The sequence below is a fragment of the Amblyraja radiata genome, chromosome 9 (genome assembly GCF_010909765.2).
Source record: "Amblyraja radiata isolate CabotCenter1 chromosome 9, sAmbRad1.1.pri, whole genome shotgun sequence".
In the NCBI taxonomy this organism is placed as follows: domain Eukaryota; kingdom Metazoa; phylum Chordata; class Chondrichthyes; order Rajiformes; family Rajidae; genus Amblyraja; species Amblyraja radiata.
Window position 1 is genome coordinate 30,034,123 of NC_045964.1, and position 14,324 is coordinate 30,048,446.

The 14,324-nt window shown below is 42.5% G+C and overlaps 1 protein-coding gene across 4 annotated transcripts in view; it reads right to left on the bottom strand.

Moving 5' to 3' along the window:
- The window catches only part of nova1 (NOVA alternative splicing regulator 1), a 246,843-nt gene that overhangs the window by 16,266 nt on the left and 216,253 nt on the right, over nucleotides 1-14,324 (bottom strand). Inside the window, exon 5 of one of the 4 annotated variants that reach the window (XM_033026979.1) lies at nucleotides 10,693-10,995. The exons of the other annotated variants lie outside the window; for them this stretch is intronic. Coding sequence (XP_032882870.1) covers nucleotides 10,930-10,995 — 66 coding nt within the window. The 3' untranslated portion in view covers nucleotides 10,693-10,929. Of the gene's footprint in view, nucleotides 1-10,692; nucleotides 10,996-14,324 lie in introns of those variants that run through there. 4 annotated transcript variants of the gene reach the window in all.

A 14,324-nucleotide genomic window follows, 5' to 3' on the forward strand; every position in this document is an offset into this window, starting at 1 on the left:
TTGTGAATGTTTCCAGATGTCTCTGACATTCAATTTACTTAAATAATTACAACCATAAAGCATACTGCCCATATTCTTACCAGTTTTTCTCATATCCCTTTACTGTATGTGTGAATGAGGAAGCTTGCTGTTCCTGTCCCTATTCTAACCTTCTAGTTAAGGGGGCAGATCCACAGCATAAATGCTGGTACATGCAGCCTCTTGTTCTTCACTGTTGGACTCCATACTATACCCAATGCCAGCCTGCATTGGAGACCTGCCAGGAAGTTTAGGACTTCCAGATTACTATTTCCCACCTCGTTCCAACTAATGACAACTACTTCCAATCAAGGTACCCTTTGTACCCAAGCCAGTTGACTCTCTGCATGCTGGTCCCAGAAATAAATCTGCAATCACTCATTCCAGTCGCTCTACTCTTTTAAATCTCTACTCCAACAGCAGCATTTCTTACTTTACACTGCGGCTGGCTCGATTGTAATCATGTATATTCTTTGCGCTGACTGGATAGCACGCAACAAAAAGCTTTTTAATACACCTCGGCCCACATGACAATAAACTAAACTAAACTAAGCTAGTCTACACTAATGCCAAAATACAGAAGTTAATTAATTCAAATTAATCTTTTAGGTAGGATTCTCTTTGAGTGTATAGAAATGGACTGCAGAAGCTGGTATATACTGAAGATAGACACAAAGTGCTGGATTAACTCAACGGGTCAGACAGCATCTCTGGAGAAAAAGAATGGGTGACATTTCGGGTTGGGACCCTTCTTCAGACAGGATTTTCTTTGAACTGATTAATCAAAGTGGATTACTTTGCTTCATTATAATTATTCTATCCAAGGAGTATAAATGGACTTTCTGCTGATAATTATTTCCAATGACAAGCTCCCCTATGAATTATGAAATAAAGAGCTCAACTTCCAACGCAGCACTGTGCGCACTGGCCTACCCACCCACAGTTTTAATCAGTTCTCGGGATCAAGGTTAGCTACAGCACCATGCTTCTAATTCAGCAAGGTGGTACCTGATCTATCAAGATATCTTTTCTCGCCTCAAGCTGTTCAACTCACCCCCCCCCCCCCCCAACACCACCACGTTCAGTTTGAAGAAATGTCCTGACCCAAAACGCCACCCATCTTTTTCCAGAGATACTGCCTGATCCACTGTGTTACTTCAGTAATTTGTGTCTATCTCTGTCAGGAGATAGTTCATTTTCAAACACCACTGACTGTGATTGCTGAAACTGTTTCTTCAAGGAGAATTGAACAGTTTATGGCTCCTTTCAAAATGGAACCAACTCCGGCAAATTTAAAGTGACAAGAGTTTAATTGGAATTCCTGTCATTATGAACAAGTCAAAACAGATATCGGACTCTGTCCGTTCATTTCAAATGAAGATTACGTAAGTGCTTTACAATAATCACACCACTCCCTAACCCTTACTCCATCCTACTAAATTGTTCACAGCGGAAGGGGTCCGCATAGGACCGATGTCTAATGTGTCACTGAAGTGCAAATAATTTGGGAATTATCCTGATCTTAAAGAACGGAGACTTTGATGGTATGCGACAGGAATTGGCTAGGATAGGCTGGCAAATGGTACTTAAAGGGATGACGATGGAGATGCAATGGCAAAGATTTGTGAACTGCGTGGATGAACTACAAAAATTGTTCATCCCTGTCTGGCAAAAAAATAAAACGAGGAATGCGGCAGGATAGTGTTAAATCCAAGGAAGAGGCATAGAAATTGGCCAGAGGAAGCAACAAGCCGGAGGACTAGGAGAATTTTATAATTCAACAGAGGAGGACAAAGGGATTGATTAAGAGGGGGAAAATAGAACTGAAGGAAACCTTGCGGGGAATATAAAAATTGACTGTAAAAGCTTCTTTAGATATGTGGAGGAAAAGATTAGTGAAGACAAATGTAGGTCCCTTACTGTCAGAAACAGGTGAATTTATAATGGGAAACAAGGAAATGGCAGGCCAGTTAAACGTGTACTTTGGTTGTGTCTTCACTAGGAAGACACAAACAATCTCCCAGTAATACTAGGGGGCCGAGGATCTTGGTGGAGAGAGGAACTGAACGGAATCCACATTAGTCAGGAAATAATGTTGGGTGAACTATTGGCACTGAAGGCAGATAAATCCCCAGTGCCTGATGGTCTGCATCCCAGAGTATTCAAGGAGGTGACCCTAGAAATTGTGGATGCATTGTTAATAATTTTCCAATGTTCTATAGACTCTGAATCAGTTCCTGTGGACTGGAGGGTAGTCAATGTAACCCCACTTTTTAAGAAAGGAGGGAGAGAGAAAATGGGGAATTATAGACCAGTTAGCCTGACAGCGGTTGTGGGGAATATGCTTGAGTCGCATGTTAAAGATGTAATAGCAGCGCATTTGGAAAGCAGTGACAGGATCGGTCAAAGTCAGCAATGGTTTATGAAGGGGAAATCATGCTTGACTAATCTTCTGGAATATTTTGAGGATGTAAGAAGTAGAGTGGATAAGGGAGAGCCAGTGGATGTGGTATATCTGGTCTTTCTAAAAGACTTTGACAAGGTCCCACACAAGAGATTAGTGTGCAAAATTAGTGCATATGGTATTGGGTGTAGGGTATTGGATAGAGATCTGGTTGGCAGACAGGAAGCAAAGAGTAGGAATTAACAGGTCATTTTCAAAATGGTAGGCAGGGACTAGTGGGGTGCTGTAAGGCTCGGTGCTAGGACCCCAGTTATTTACAATATAAATTAATGATTTAGACGAGGGAAAGTTTGCGGATAACAGAAAGCTGGGTGAGTGGGCAGATGCATGGCAGATGCAGTGCAATGTGGATAAATGTGAGGTTATCAACTTTGGTGGCAAGAACAGGAACGCAGATTATTATCTGAATGGTGTCAGATTAGGAAAAAAGAAGATGCAACGAGACCTGGGTGTCCTTGTACATCAGTCACTGAAAGTAAACATGCAAGTATAGCAGGCAGTGAAGAAAGCTAATGGCATGTTGGCCTTCATTGCAAGAGGATTTCAGTTTTGGAGTAAGGATGTCCTACTGCAGTTGTACAGGGCTCTGGTGAAACCGCACCTGGAATATTGTGTGCATTGTTCGTCTCCTAATTTGAGGAAGGACATTCTTTCTATAGAGGGAGTGCAGTGTTGGATCACTAGGTTAATTCCCGGGATGGTGGGACTAACATATGATGAAAGAATGGGTCGACTGGGCTTGTATTGATTGGAATTTAGGACGAGAGGTGATCTTATAGAAACATATAAAATTCTTAAGGGATTTGACAGGCTAGATGCAGGAAAAATGTTCCCCATGTTGAGAGAGTCCAGAACTAGGGGTCACAGTTTAAGAATGGGTAGGCCATTTACGACTGAGATGAGGAAAACCTTTTTCACCCAGAGAGTTGTGAATCTGTGGAATCCTCTACCACAGAAGGCAGTGGAGGCCAATTCACGATGTTTTCAAGAGAGAGTTAGATATAGCTCTTAGGGCAAACGGAATCAAGGGATATGGAGAAAAAGCAGGAATGGGGTACTGATTTTGGATGATCAGCCATGAACATATTGAATGTCAGTACTGGCTCAAAGGGCCGGATGGCCTACTCCTGCACCTATTTTCTATGTTTTTATGTTTCTAAAATACACATGTAATTTTTTCTAACTCGTGTAATGATTTATTTTCGCTATGATTTTAAATGACCATTTGGAGTTTTCTTTGGTGTGCCTATTGGTTTGTTCAAAATGAGGGATATCAATGTGCACTTTCAGGGACAGATGATAGCAACCATCAATATTATGCCCGGAATGGAACTTGTTCCATGTTACTCCAACATGATTTGAGTCCAATACATTTTCCATATTATCTATTGTGAACATGTTATCACACACATTTTTAGGCAGGTAAAATCCATTGATGGTACTCCACATTTATTACTCCACATCAATGCCAGATCTCATTTCTATTGGCACATGTACACACTTGTTCACCGTCGGTTGGGCATTCTGTAAGGGGAGGCAATAAATGAATCAATGTAATGTTGGAACTCAGTGTCAGAATGTGAATTTACCATATCCTTTCAAAGGGGACCTGGATATGTTCTTGTATAGGTAGAATGGATTGTCAGGTTAGTTTAGTTTAGTTTAGTTTAGAGATACAGCACGGAAACAGGTCCTTTGGCCCACTGAGTCCTCGCTGACCAGTGATCCACGTTCACTAGCACGATCCTACACACTAAGGACAATTTACATTCTTTATCGGAGCCAATTAACCCACAAACCTGTATGTCTTTGGTGTGGGAGGAAACCAGAGCACCCGGGGAAAACCCACGCAGTCACGGGGAGAACGTACAAGCTTCGTACATACGGCACCCGTAGTCAGGATCAAATCCGCAACTGCGAAGGCAACAACTCTACAGTTGTGCCACTGTGCCACCCCGAGAGGATTGCTCTCCTGGAGTTTGCTTGTTGCTTCAGAGGTTATAAGAAGAGCATGTTCCAAAATATACAAAGTTTCTTCTCTGCCTTTGTGGTGCTGCCAGGAGATTCCATGACAGGGAGAAAGAGAGTGTTTCACTAAACCTCAGTACATCAGCTGGTTAGAACATAGAGGAATACAGCAATGTGACAGGCACTTCGGTGACGAACATGATGCCAAGATAAACTAAAATGCCATCTGCTTGCACATGTGGACCAGATCATGAACAATGACAAGATTAAGGTGGAAGGAGATAGCAAGGTGAAGGAGCTAGTGATCGACTTCAGGAAGCATGGTGGAATACATGCCCCAATCAGCATCAATAGTTTCAAAGTGGAAATGTTTAAGAGCTTTAAGTTCCATTGCATTAATATTACCAATGATCTGTCATGGGCCACATTGAAGTGACAGCCAAGATGACACACCGACACCCGTACATATCTCCAATAACTCTTACAAACTTCTACAGATGCACCATTGGTAACATAATGTTTGGATGCACCAATGCTTTCTATAGAATTAGAATTAGAATTACCTTTATTTCGTACCTGCAGTCATACATACAATAATAAACAACAATAAACACAAATTAACATCCACCACAGTGAGTCCTCCAAGCACCTCCTCACTGTGGTGGAGGCAAAAATCTTAGGGCTGCAGTCTCTTCCCTCCTCTTCTCCCTCTGCGCTGAGGCGATACCCCACCAGGCGATGGTACAAACAGCCCCGCGGCTCACCGAACCCCGCAAACGGGCCGGCTCAAACACCGCGGCCCGGGGTGGTCAAAGCTGCCGCCCTCCAGTCTAGCATACGCAGCCGCTGGCCCGCAGCTGAACCGGTCAGGTCACCGCCACCAGAACGCCGTCCCAGCCACCGGAGCACCGTTCCAGCCCCTAGCCGGATCGCCCTCACGTGAGTGCCATTCCTCCCTCGAGCTGGGCCGCCCCGACGGGAGCGCCATTCCACCCTCGAGCTGGGCCGCCCCGACGTGAGCGCCACAGCCCCTCACGGAAGAGTCTCAGCCCCGCGCCAGGCCGCCCTCACGGGAGCGTCACAGCCCCTCACGGGAGCGCCGTTCCAGCCCCGAGCCGGACCGCCCTCACGGGAGCGAGCCCAGGGCAAGTCCTGACTGGCTCTGCCTCCGGAGTCTCGAGGTCGTCAGCTCCGCCATTAGGCCTCAGTGCAGACGGAGGCAGAGAAGGGGGATACGACAAAAAAGTCGCATTCCCCCGAAGGGAGAGACAGCAAGCCCCGTTTAAACCCCCCCCCCCCCCCCCCCCCCCCCACACACAAACACAACCTAAAAATCAAAAACTTAACTAGACAAAACGAAAAAAAACAACACAAAAAAGTAAAAACAAACGGACTGCAGGCGAGGGCAGCGCCGCCAGGAACAGATCTACCCAAGACTGTAGGAAATTGCAGGTAGTAGTAGACATACCCCAGTCCATCACATAAACCAGACTCCCCACCTTTGACTCCATCTACACTTTGGAAAAGCAGCCAACATAATCAAAGACTTATCCCACCTCAGTCATTCCTTCTTCTCCCTGGTCCGGTCTGGCAGAAGATACCGAAGCTTGAATGTGTGCACCAGTCTCAGGAACAGCTCTGTTATCAGGCTTTTGTACAGTCCTTCCATAAGCCGGGATACTGTCCGATACACCTCTATCCCATTGCGGACATTGGACTTTGTCTATGGAACAAGTGCACTACGATGCTGAGAACTATATTCTCCATTTTTATCTTCCCTTTTGCTCTAATAATTGGCTTGATTGTATTTATGTACAGTATTATCAGATTTGATTGGATAGTATGCAAAACAAAGCATTTTACTGTACCTCGGTACACGTGACAATAATAAACCTAAACCTATGATCCATGTCCCTCTGCCTCCACCACTACCCCTGCAAGCATGTTCCAGGCACCCAGCACCCTCTGTATAAAAAAACATGCTTCTCCCATATAAGGAACTGTAAGGAGTTAAAAACAAGGAACAGCAGATGCTGGTTTACAATAAAAGTGCTAGAGTAACTCAGCGGGTCAGGCAGCATCCATGGGAAACTTGGATAGGTGATGTTTCGGGTCGGGACCCTTCTTCAGACTCAATTTGTATCTTCAGACCCTCCGCAAACAGTAAGGAGCTTGCTTCTTCCAATTGGTTTCTCATATATTCGTCTCGTATTTTCTCCTGTACCCATGGTATTGTTGTGCAGCCAAGTGGGAATGAGAAAGAGTGCAGAAATACTGAAGGGAGCAACTGAAGAATTTCAGATCATTGGATTTGAGTTACCATAACAGTACAATGTGAATGAGAACACTGGAAAATCAGTATGTTTATTACAACCTTTAAGACGAGCGAGTTAATTGTTCATTGGGTAAAATGGTACGCACTTAATTTAAAGTTACAAATCGAGCTTCTGTTACATACGCTACTGCCTGGTAATTATTATTCCCACAGGAGTGAGGAAACAATGTGCTTAATTGAGTGTGTAATAAGTGAAAGATTTTTTCCCTTGAGGCTGTTGGCTGTAAATGGTGGATTGAAATGGAAGATTTGGATGACCTTTCTACCCCCTCACCATTCTGTCCTCAAACCAATGATTAAAATCCTCAAACTCTACTTTTGTTCGAGGAGAGAATGACTTTGTACGTAGGCGCCTCTTGGGATACAAAGGAATCACAGAAAAAGAGTGGAAATTTCAGATCAATTCAATAATCATCCATTTCTCATGGATGATAGTCGGATTATAGATCCATTTTTTTACCGTTTTTATCATTGAAAGTAAATTTCATTTATAATATCACCGTATCGTTTCTCAAATAATGGCATGTTGTTTTGTGGTATACCAACATAATGAGGATTTTGTAAGAAACTGCTTTCATTATTACGAGACTATTGTTCTTCCAAGGAAGAGGGCTGGGAATGCATGTGATAAATAATTACATTTTAATATCTTCATAGTACAGAGATTGACATAATTTAAGATTTTGATCTGGAAATTTAAAGGGTGAAAACTTCAATTAATGAAAATGTTTAATGATTTCAGACGTTTCTATCTACTAACTTTGTATTCATAGTGAAGGTGGACAGGCAATCATTTCTGTTAACATAAGTGGTAAATATAAGTATGCACCAACTGCAAAAAAATAATCCTGCTCAAAGGATTGAAAGATTCATCAAGTTTTCATCATCATTTTGGGTTGGTCCTTTCAATACTTTAATTTTAGAGCATTGTAGTAATTTATTCTTTGCAGTTATCTGAAACTTTCTTAAACTTTGGCATTCCTTATTTGTCAGAAGTATTTTTTGATGATAAAGTTAGAACTAAATAATTATTCTACCAAATACTATTTTGGAATCTTCTGCAAATAAATTAACTTAACCAAATGTTTTCAGATGAAAGTTTGCTTTCTCTGCATGCCATTTACAATGAAGCTGCATTGTATTTATGCTGCTGTTTGCATTTACAGCCTCCAATTGCCAACACAATATAAACCAAAATTAAATAATTGGTTACATGGCAAACTTCATAAAAATGCTATTGCTTCAACTTATTTTTTCAAAACTAACTTGATCCTCCATGTTTATTAATATTAAATGTAAATCACGAAATGCTATTTTTTATATAAAAATGCTTTTTTTCCCTTCTGAAATTATAATTATGAACACCGTGGCTTACAAAGACATGTTGTTACTATCAATCCATCTGTATTTCACACAAAATCTGAATCTATTTCAGGCAATGTTACATTATCATTAATGAGATTGTACTATTTTAATGACAACTGCATTTAAAGGATAATAATCCTTGTCTATTTCAGGTTGTGTTGTATTAACATTAATGAGATTATCTATATAACAAAGTCTCATCTTGACCACTTCCTGTCTGCGCTCTATGTTGAATTTAGAAAAAAAGATTAGCCTATATCGCTATGATCTTTGGCCATCTTAATCACAGTCCTCCTCTGCTGCGGCTGCCCCGAGGACTTTTCCAATCGATGAAAAATATAAAAGTTATGAATGTTTAAAAAATCTTGAGCAGCTGATTGGTCCTCTCGCCTGTCAATCACCATGATGAAGATAACACCCCTTGCGGGGGGGGGGGGGGGCGCGGGGGGCAGGAGTATAAAACCCCGGATGCCTGGACGTCAGTCAGTCACTCTGGAAGATCGCGAGGGAGAGTCCACAACTGTGATTCTAAGCTGTGAATCAACTGAACTGTGAGTCTGCAATGTACTTGCAATAAATGAATTGTTAGTCCTTAATGACATTGTAATGAGTTGCTTGGCCTGCCCTGCCTGTGCTTGAAACTGCAATGCAAAATTGGAAATGAAATGACAATGCAATGAGTTGTTTGGCCTGCCCTGCCTGTGCTTGAAACTGCAATGCAAAATTGAAAATGAAATGACAATGCAGGAAAAATGTTCCCAATGTTGGGTGAGTCCAGAACCAGGGGCCACAGTCTTAGAATAAAGGGGAGGTCATTTAAGACTGAGGTGAGAAAAAACGTTTTCATCTAGAGAGTTGTGAATTTATCGAATTCCCTGCTACAGAGGGCAGTAGAGGCCAAGTCACTGGATGGATTTAAGAAAGACTTAGATAGAGCTCTTGGGGCTAGTGGAGTCAAAGGATATGGGGAGAAGGCAGGCACGGGTTATTGATAGGGGATGATCAGCCATGCTCACAATGAATGGCGGTGCTGGTTCGAAGGGCCGAATGGCCTCCTCCTGCACCTATTTTCTATGTTTCTATGTTTCTATGTTTCTGTAAATTGCCCCGAGTGTGTAGAATGCAAAACTGGGATAACATAGAACGAGTGTATGGGTGATCGCCGGGCAGGCCGAGCAGCTTGTTTCCATGCTGTGTCGCTAAACTAAAGTAAACTAAACTAAGGCTGACTTAGTGGTAACCCACATTTTTTGCTGGCCTACGGAAAAAACCTAAATGCAGGTAAGTTTTTAATGAATTACTTTTCTTTATTTTAATGTTTTAATTCAATTTTAATATTTCACTGTGCATTTATTTTTGACAAACATTTTATTTACAAAAAAATGATTTTGTTTTCATTGTTCAAATCTATTTGAGGTATTTATGAGGTCTTTGATGATCCAAGACATTTAAAACCAGATGAAACGCCTTCGTCAAAGGCAGGGTGAGCTGTCAAAGACAGGGTGTTCTATGGGGTGGGACAGTGGTTTGTCATGAGAGACCTACTCATCCTGGACAACCTACCCGTCTCTCTGGTGTGAAGGGTCATATTACTTGGCCCTGCATCTGGAAAAAAAGTTGGGCCAGCAGGCACTATAGCGGTAAAGGGCACTATAGCGGTAATTTACGCGTCACGTAGGTGGCTCACGGGGAATTTGAGAATCCCAAAATTCTGGGGCGCCGCATGCTACCGCGTGTCACTGCATACACCATCAAGCTCCATGCGCGTGTAATGCACGCCATGCGCACGTGACGCATAAATGACGTGCAAATGATGCCCAAATGGGACAGGCCCTTAAGTCTGGTTTGATGCAATGAAACAAGTGCCCTACTGCACACAATTGTTGTGTTAAGTTTCGTTTAGTTTAGAGTGACAGTGTGGAAACAGGCCCTTTGCCCCAACGCGTCCACGCTGACCAGCGATCTATCCTATACACTAGGGACTATTTATAGAAGCCAATTAACCTATCAATCTGCACATCTTTGGAATGTGCGATAAAACCGGAATGCCCGAAGAAAACCCATGTGGCAACTTTTCTATACAGCTGTTCAATGTTACCATAGCTGGTAATATGTTGCCATATAAAGGCATTATTGGTCTTTAGCCTTGGACATCATCCCTTAATACCATTAAAATCTATCAACAGACTTGAAAGTTACAATTTACTGCAGACTAATTTGCAGAAGTGAAGTCTTGCACATGAAACTTTTTATTATCTTTACCGTTTAGTCTAATTTTTAGACTAGGTCCTCTGGTCTTAGACTCTTCAGACTATTTACCCAATCAGTGCCTCTCGAAATCTTGTAAACTTCAGTCAAATGAATCCTAAATATCCTAATTCTGATATTCAGCACCGTACTCCCATCCATGGACTAATCAGGCAAAACCTTCATATTATAGAAACAAAGAACAACAGATGGTGGTTTATTCCAAAGATAGACACAAAATGCTGGAGTAATTCAGCAGGTCGGGCAGCATCTCTGGAGAAAGAGGATGGGTGACCTTTCAGGTCGGGACCCTTCTTTTGACAGTTTTATTGTTCTTCATTTTTATTTTCTTCAGTTTTCTTTCATAAAAATATATATATATTTATTTTCTTCAGATAGTTTCACTTTATTCTGTGGCATTTTTGATTTTTCTTCCATCTTCTGTGGGTATCATGATTCAGGTTAGTTTTTCCTTTCATTAATGTTTATATTTCTGCTTCCACTTATGGGTCCTCGTTCCCAGCAGAGGGCATCACACCGCATTGGACTCCCTCTGACTGTAAACTGCCACTAAGGAATTCCAAGAATCTGTGGGGAGCTGTAACCAAAATAATCAGTGAGGATCCCTTGTTCACTGAGTGCAAAATCTTAGCCCTTAGCAACAGTGTGTGCAGAACCTCCTTTAGTCATCCCATCCAGAAAGTACACTGTTATCAGGGCTGCCAACTCCCACGCATTGAGCGTGAGAGTCACGCAATTCATGAAATTCTCACGCTCTCATGCTGATGACAGTTCTCACGCTCAAAAAATATATATTTTAATGTAAATAAATAATAAAGTCACACTCTTCCATACTCACCAATGAGAATAGTTTTCTGTCGCCGGGTTTCCCGCAAAGAATGAGCAATTTAATTGGCTTAAGCCCATCGCCACACTATTTAAAATGACAATGTAGACAGAAATGCTGAAGAAACTCAGCAGGTAGGTAGCATCTTATGTCTGGATTCGACACTTCTTCACACTCAAGCATTTCTTCAGCATTTTGTTACTGCTCCATAATGCTGCTTCACCCGCATTCACATTCCCATGCAGATGGTGTGATAGGTGAGACACAGGTGGTGGTCCCAGCACCGAACGCCCCCCCGGCACTGCTCACCCCTCCCACCCTCACCTCCGGCAGCTCTGTGTCCAGTGGCCGGCTCTGTCCACACCCCATGGAGTTTTAACCCCGGCCCAGAGCCAGGTGCAGACTGGGTGAGTGGGGGCGTCGGTGTCGCCTCCGGAGCTGCGGGGATGAATCTCGGGGTAACGCTCCACTCCGATGCCCAACCCACGGGCCACTGACCCTCACCTCCCCTGGACCCCCGGATCACTGACCCTCACCTCCCCCGGACCCCAGCTAGACACAGAGCACCTGGGCCGGCCCGTATTCCTGGGGGGGGGGGCGGGGAGAGAGGGAAATGCTCACCAAGTCTCCGCTCACTCCGGGTGTTGTCGCTGCTTCACTGACACACCCTCTCACACACAACCTAACACACACTCTCACACACAACCTAACACATACTGACACACCCGTACACACAAACTGACACACACAAGGTTTAAAGGGATATGGGCCAAATGCAGATAAATGGGACTAGTTGAGATGGGGCATCTTGATCTGCATGGACAAGTTGGGATGAAGGGCCTGTTTCCATGCTGTAAGACTATGACACGTTGTAGAAAGGGTGCAATTGCTCTGGAGAGGGTCCAGGGGCGATTTATGAATATGTTGGCAGGGCTGGAACATTTTTTCACTTTGAAGAAAGATTTGATAACTGGGATTATATTATCTGCAGCAATAGGACCTGTTTCACTTAACAAAGAGTGTAGGAAGGAACTGCAGATGGTGGTTTAAACTGAAGATAGACACAAAAAGCTGGAATAACTCAGCAGGACAGGCAGCATCTCTGGAGAGAAAGAATAGGTGATGTTTCTGGTTGAGACCTTCAGACTGAAGAGGTTGAAAACCAGCCATAAAACACAATGACTGGAGATGTGTGTTATCCAACTAAGGGCATAAATCAGAATCATGTGTTCATCTTTATTGCCGTGACACCATAATAAATATATTACAGAAAAAATAATTTAATGGGGTGGCACGGTGGCACAACGGTAGAGTTGCTGCCTTACAGCACCACAGACCCAGATTTGATCCTGAATACGGGTGCTGTCTGTACAGTTTTTGTACATTCTCCCTATGACCACATGGGATTTCTCTGGATATTCCGGTTTCTCCCACATCCGAAAGAAGTGCAGGTTTGTAGGTTAATTGGCTTCTGTAAATTGTCCCTGGCGTGTAGGATAGAACTGGTGTATGGTAGATTGCTGGTCAGTGTGGACTTGGTGGGCCAAAGGGCCTGTTTCCATATATATGTTTTACATATATATATTAATTTCATTGAACCATATACGGTTGAATATGTGGCATTATTTTTGTCTTGTTTCTATAGTCAAAGGGTAAGGTTGATTAATTTATTTGTGCGGAACAGTGATGGAAGTCTGACTCCTCTTGCCTTGTTTCTATGTTTTTGTTTCTCTATATATATGCATAACAGCATGAATTATAATCTGATTTCCATGCATGAATATACTAAGGTCATTCATGTGTTGCACCTGTTGATCAGAGCCTGGCTCTACTGTGGAATGTAATTAAGAATGCAATTTAGCCTAACCTTATTCATACCTAATCCAATTTGAAGCATAAATGTTGCATTCAAGTGTAGGTTAAAAGACTTGCTACAGTATGCACCAGATTGCACAATTTCAAGCTGAAAAATGCAAAAGCTCCCTACCACTCCCCCTCGGTCGCTACGCTCCCTCACAATTTCTCACTCTCAACTCTCACCCAAAGTTGGCAGCCCTGCTGATATGGAAAACTGAAAACAAAATTGAGTAGAACTCTTTTGGAGTGAAGACACAATGGGAAAGGTATCATGTTAGAGGTGGGCTTGATCTTAAGGAATCTTTGTTGCATTGATTTAGATGGATGAGATATGATGATTGAAAGTTTTGTTTGGTTTAGTTTAGTTTATTGTCACGTACCGAGGTACAGTGAAAAGCGAATTTGTTGTGTGCTAACCAGGAAAGACAGGGATAAGGTTGTTAATCGGAAAAGTGGGTATAGTGGGAAAAAGCATGGGATTGATTTGGTTTAAGAAGAAAGTGGATTCATAAGATCGTAAGACATAGGAGCAGAATTAGGCCATTCAGCCCATCAAGTCGGCTCCGTCCTTTGATCATGGCTGATCTATTTTTCCCTCTCAACCCCATTCTCCTGCCTTTTCCACATAACCCTTTCACGCCCTTACTAATCACGAACCTATCAACTGACAGGAGACACGATATTCAAGGTGTAAGGGGTGATGAGCTGGTAGGAAGTGAAGTGGATGTTGAAATGTTCTGACTGTAAAAGGTTACGGTTTTACTCATAGTAATGATGAAGAGTTTCAATAGAAAAAGGAAAATATTGTGGAAATTGAGTGACTTGAGTGTTTTTCTGAAAAAAAATCAGGATGCATTAATAAATGGAACAGGATGAATAGGAAGGTTTGGGTGAAGTGTTAGGAATAGGGGGGTGGAGAAATACAGAAAAATATCTGATTTGAAAAATAATACAGAAAATGTACCTCTGGGGCAACCTTTTCACTCAGAGGGTAAATCGTATATGGAATGAGCTGCCTCACAAAGCTATAGAAACTGATTCAATTACGACTTTTAAAAGACATTTGGACACATATGAATAGGAAAGGTTGAGAGGTCTGTGAGCCAAATGCAGGCAAATGCGACTTGAACGGCATGGACAAGGTGGGCCGAAGGGCCTGTTTCCATGCTGTATAACTCTGTCTCTAAATGTTCACAAAACAGGGAACAACAGGAAATGAAAAT